General features: G+C 41.8%; 1 protein-coding gene across 1 annotated transcript in view; it reads right to left on the bottom strand.

The window, feature by feature from the left end:
* The window catches only part of LOC117496991 (A-kinase anchor protein 13), a 135,476-nt gene that overhangs the window by 23,992 nt on the left and 105,224 nt on the right, over nt 1-6,260 (bottom strand). The window contains 4 exon segments of the mRNA XM_034148872.1: nt 159-235; nt 450-698; nt 3,608-3,725; nt 5,820-5,945. Coding sequence (XP_034004763.1) covers nt 159-235; nt 450-698; nt 3,608-3,725; nt 5,820-5,945 — 570 coding nt within the window.

Below are 6,260 nucleotides of genomic sequence, written 5' to 3' on the forward strand. Positions count from 1 at the left end.
CGGAGGGTACGCTAACCAAACAGCTAATGCTAATAGTAAAAACAGTGGGGTAGGAAAACATGACAACAGCATCTCTGGAAACTCTCATAACGTATTTATCAGTGGAGGGAAGATGGAGGAGAGAATGAAGGGACTGAGGGAGGAACGTATGATGGTACCAGCATGGAGAAGATGTATTTCTGGTCTTTCTCCTGGAGGAAGACGAAGACGTCCGATAGCAGCAGAGCGTGGACATCTGGAACCAACAGGAGAAACACTTAGATTAAGATAAGCTAAAATACATTTGTAAATACAGAGAGCTGTGTTTTATGCTAGTATTTCATCTCTCAGTAAATGGTGCAAACACATAAATCATGTAAATAGATGTAAGATATTTGTCTGGGACGTGAATTCTCCCCGGTCATGTGACATCTACAGTAATTTCTATTGGTCAGTTTTGCACCCCTCACCCTTCAGCCTCCCCTGGACGTTCTTCAGCTGCAGCCCCCCGTCGTGCACCAGCCTCCGCCTCAGCAGGTCCTCTCTGGCGAAGATCTGCCCACTCTTCATCATCATGATGGACTTAGAGTCCATGCGTCCGTGGAAGTCCTTCAGACGCTTTCTCTTCTCGTGGTCGTTCACCTTGCTGTCCACGGCCGCAATCACTTCCTTCACCACGCGCACCGCTAGAGAGAGGTCCTCGTGGTCCTCCTCGCTCTCTGGGGGACACAGAGGGGGGAGAGGGAGTTAGAGAACAGAGAGGAGGGTCCTCAAGTCTAGGGTTTAATGTGAGATCTTAACCTGACACCTGAGAGACATTGAGGTGGGAATTAAAGCCAAATATTCATTTCTGGGAGAAAAAGAACAAAATAAATGTGATCTTTTATTTCATTTTCCCATCATCGCTCTATAATTAGCTTTAATTTGACTTTATAATTCTATTTATTAACAATACACGTTTGTTTTCTGAGTGAAGTGTATCATCAAAAGTATTTCACGTATTTGTAATTAAAGCAGAAAATTCCCTAATAAAAAATCTTTTAGAAAAAATTAAAAAAATGAAAAAAACAATAATAACAATAACCGAGATTCATAAAATAATACACATGTCAATAAAAATAAACAATTACTTAAAATTCATAAAAATGGAAAATCAAATACAAATTACACAAAAAATAATATTGTAAAAAATAATAATAATACAAATATAATCTAAAACAAGTCTTGTATTTAATTTTAAACTAATTTAGCCTCAAAACGCTCGTAACACAGGGTCAGTCTAATCTAGTTTTAAGTGATGAAAGATAGACATGGAGGCGAATCAGCAAATGTAAAACATACTATTCACCTTACTACATTTAGAGGAGAAGCCAAGGATTACAACATGCACCCTGAGAAGTGTGTCTGATGTGTTTGTGTTTGGGTAACATGCCCCCCCCCCCCAAAGTGGAATATGTTTCTCCTTTAGTTGTACTTCATTGCTCCGAGGCACTAACACACCGTCTCCCACTGAGAGTGTGTGTGGTGTTATTTCCACTGTGTGTGTGTTGTGTTATTTCCACTGTGAGGAGTCCTCTTAAAGCACCTTGGGGATTAACACAGCGCTGCACCATCCCACAGAGAACTATAAACAGGCTTTGGGGGAAGGATTAGAGCGTCGCACACAGTGGGAGGCCAGCGGACCAGAGGCCTGTACTACGAAGCCGGATTTTCGCTTAGCCGGCTGACTTCAGGGAAAACTCGGGCTTTCCGGTCCTACGACGCTGGTTCTCTTTTTAGCGGGCTAGATCTCCATGGTAACTTATGCTGAGCGGCTAACCTCCTCGGGAGGAGGTTAGGTTGCAGGCTAAGAGATCAACTCAGTGAAAGCACCGCCTGCTGACCAATCAGAGCTCCGTGTGCGGAGTTTAAAGCTATCAAGTCATATTACAGGATAGAGGAAATACTGAAAAACTGCCGTTGCAGGAAAGACGGCCGGCCAAAATCACCTGACTGTGTGAACGTGAAAATGAATAGAATATCCCCTCCCATCTTCAGAGCAATCTGACTATTATAACATTAGCGTTAAGAAAGGTTACTTAAATATCTGCCACAACATAAGTAACCGGATCAGAGTAACATTAAGTACAGTCCGCGGCACTGTGAGTGCAGACGTAGATGTGTCCCATTATCATTCATATCATATCACATCATAATGTATCATATATTTCCTTATTTGAGTCAGCTTCTTGAGCCGTATCTGGCTGTGCAACACTCACAGTGTCACATACTGTATGCAGAAGTATTATTTTAAGCAACACATTAAGTTGACGAAACACTCGAGTCAAATGCTCTAATTAAAGTCAGATCCACTCGTGTCTTGGACGGGGCAGTGATTTCATAAACCTGTTAATGTACGCATTCAAACGCTTTTTCTTTTACCAGCTGTATTCACCTTGCAGGTGCAGCTATGTGGCTTTTATCCTGGATAAAGTGTTTAAGTCATGGATGTTTAAAGTTTAACTTCTTCATATTTGACTAATATTAAAGTTCACTTTTCATTCAGGAAGTATGACTCTGCGCTGTCAGTACGCTTCTCCGTGTTTGAGATTGGTCGAATGCTCCAAATACCTCCCCTTTCATGTGAACGCGCACCAAACTAGATAGGACACGGCTGGCTTGAGCGATCCACTTGATAACCAGCGTCGTAGTACAGCTTAGCGCCAGCGCGTATGTTTTAGATTGGGCCAACCGGCTAACTCAAACATATCCAGGTTAGGAAAATCCAGCTTCGTAGTACAGGCCTCAGATCTGCTTTAAATCACATTAAAACACGCGGGGAAGTATTTTAAAGTCGGCTTCAACTATTATGTTCCAATACCCGTCCAACATGTGTCTCATTCATCTCGAAATATGTCAAACTATGTGAGAAATTCAGCTTTCCAGGAGCTTTTCCTAGAACGAGTGAGCTGTACGGGGGTTTAAATGTAACCATGATCAGAGGAACTGACGAGCGTTTATAGGAGATATGTTAGCATGCTAAGCTAAATTTGCAAGATGAACATGATAATAGAGAAATAGAAAGGCAGATATTAGTGTAAACGAATAAGAAAAACGTTCCTGCTGAAATGTTTGGATGTGGTTTGTTCTCCAAATCAACGTAATGATCTATGAGTGAGCTAGCATGTTCTTTAACGCAGTGAATTGGCCTCATTCTGTCACTTCTTTATGTCAGAGTATAATTAATGCAGCCAAGTAGCAGATAAAGAAAACACTTCTGATTGAACATGAGATTACCCTTTACTGCTTTAAGACATTCAATCCTTTTTCTCCATTATTAATACTGCATTCATGTTTTGTATTGCATAACAGACAGTTTGCAGGATGATACCAGTGTGAGAAGACAGGTCAATGAAAGGCCTACAAGTCACCAGTAAAGACTACTTTTAGACACAATAACAACACATGATAATCCTACATCTGAATTTGTCATGAAATATAATATGGTATTACATTTAGTTATCTACTCACCTAACTACACGCTGCTTTGTTAGTCTGGTATAATATTCTGCAAACTTCAACCCAATTAAAAGCAGCTTCCTCCTGCCACTTTGCATAATTCATATCATCACGTAAACAGGAAGCTCACCTCTCGTGTGCTGCAGCATCCTCTGAATCAGCACCGGGTACTTCGTTATCCTCTGGGTCACCAGCAGGATGCATTCTGGGATACCAAGCCTCCGCACAATGCTGCTACTCATCTTTTTCTGTTCAAAAAACAACAACAAGTGCTTTAGTGAAACATGCCCACACAGCAGGCTGTTAACAATGGGGAGCTCATTTAGTGTTTACTGGAAGAAGTCTCGAGGGTAGGGCTGCTTTTGTACAAATACAAGCACTGATTGAAATGTGCAAAAAGGCTATAAGAGAAAGGGAAGACAGAACAAGAAGCTCCGTCAACAGAACAACATCATGTCTGGAGAAACAGACAACTTTAAAGCTCACCTATTATGCTCAATCCACGTGTTCATGTCTCTTCTACATCAACATGTGTCCCCTCTGTGGAAAGAGACTCTCTCTTTACACAGAGGGGACACATGTCTCTTCTACATCAACATGTGTCCCCTCTTCTTCATGTCTCCTCTACATCAACATGTGTCCCCTCTTCTTCATGTCTCTTCTACATCAACATGTGTCCCCTCTTCTTCATGTCTCTTCTACATCAACATGTGTCCCTCTCTCATGTCTCTTCTACATCAACATGTGTCCCCTCTTCTTACATGTCTCTTCTACATCAACATGTGTCCCCTCTTCTTCATGTCTCTTCTACATCAACATGTGTCCCCTCTTCTTCATGTCTCTTCTACATCAACATGTGTCCCCTCTTCTTCATGTCTCTTCTACATCAACATGTGTCCCCTCTTCTTCATGTCTCTTCTACATCAACATGTGTCCCCTCTTCTTCATGTCTCTTCTACATCAACATGTGTCCCCCTCTTCTTCATGTCTCTTCTCTACATCAACATGTGTCCCCTCTTCTTCATGTCTCTTCTACATCAACATGTGTCCCCTCTTCTTCATGTCTCTCTCTTCTACATCAACATGTGTCCCCTCTTCTTCATGTCTCTTCTACATCAACATGTGTCCCCTCTTCTTCATGTCTCTTCTACATCAACATGTGTCCCCTCTTCTTCATGTCTCTTCTACATCAACATGTGTCCCCTCTTCTTCATGTCTCTTCTACATCAACATGTGTCCCCTCTTCTTCATGTCTCTTCTACATCAAACATGTGTCCCCTCTTCTTCATGTCTCTTCTACATCAACATGTGTCCCCTCTTCTTCATGTCTCCTCTACATCAACATGTGTCCCCTCTTCTTCATGTCTCTTCTACATCAACATGTGTCCCCTCTTCTTCATGTTCTCTTCTACATCAACATGTGTCCCCTCTTCTTCATGTCTCTTCTACATCAACATGTGTCCCCTCTTCTTCATGTCTCTTCTACATCAACATGTGTCCCCTCTTCTTCATGTCTCTTCTACATCAACATGTGTCCCCTCTTCTTCATGTCTCTTCTACATCAACATGTGTCCCCTCTTCTTCATGTCTCTTCTACATCAACATGTGTCCCCTCTTCTTCATGTCTCTTCTACATCAACATGTGTCCCCTCTTCTTCATGTCTCTTCTACATCAACATGTGTCCCCTCTTCTTCATGTCTCTTCTACATCAACATGTGTCCCCTCTTCTTCAGGTCTCCTCTACATCAACATGTGTCCCCTCTTCTTCATGTCTCTTATACATCACCATGTGTCCCCTCTTCTTCATGTCTCTTCTTCATCAACATGTGTCCCCTCTGTGTAAAGAGACTCTGAAAGTTTCAGGAACAAAGATTCTCTCTCTTTTTGTCCTGATCCATTTCTATAAAAACCTGTCTGAAAATGAGCTGATCAGATTTTGGCCACTTTATGATGTCATAACGATGTTTTGTCTTGTGTAACCATTAGCCAATCACCAACCAAGGTAACCACCCCCACACCTTATCACCTGAATCTCCTCCTAGAGCACCATTGAGTTCTTTGTAACCAAATGTCTCTCAGAGGGGCGTGGGGAGGGGCTCCTTATTTTTCATCTAAAGTAACAGACAGAGAATCAGCACTTTGGAAACAGGGCTGAAACAGAGGGGATTATGGGATGCTGCAATGATCTGTTTGGTGTTTCAGCCAATCAGAGACAGGCTCTGTATATATCTGAGACCTGTGATATATTGATGAAGAACAGTATAATAGGGGACCTTTAAGATCATGAGACAGAACAACGTTCTCCACACAGAAACACCACAGATAGAGGAAGGAGTCTCACTTTGATGCAGGCTTTGAAGCGTTTGTCTTTGGTCAGCAGTTCTTTGTAAAGGTTCACAGCTTCGTTGTGGCGGCTGCAGAATCGTCCGTAAACCCTCTTCATGCTCTCCCCGTTGCTTCCTGAGAACTAGAGCAGAATATCACAGGCATGAAAACACTAAACAAACACAGGAGAGAGGGGCAAAGAAACATTAAAGAAACAAAAGCTTACTATTTCTTCAAATGTAAACTGAATGAGCTGTGAGCAATGTGAGGGGTCAGTGGGTAGCATTGGGCGCTATCATGATATTAAATCAAGGTAACCTTACATTAGAGGCGTAATGTATTATAATATATGTTACTATTTTTGCACAAAAAGGGCGACTGTAATTAAACGCTCATAATGACAAAGCTAACATGTTGATGTTCAGCAGCTGTAATCATCAGAATTAAACAAATAGTA

The sequence above is a fragment of the Trematomus bernacchii genome, unplaced genomic scaffold (assembly GCF_902827165.1).
Source record: "Trematomus bernacchii unplaced genomic scaffold, fTreBer1.1, whole genome shotgun sequence".
Taxonomy (NCBI): domain Eukaryota; kingdom Metazoa; phylum Chordata; class Actinopteri; order Perciformes; family Nototheniidae; genus Trematomus; species Trematomus bernacchii.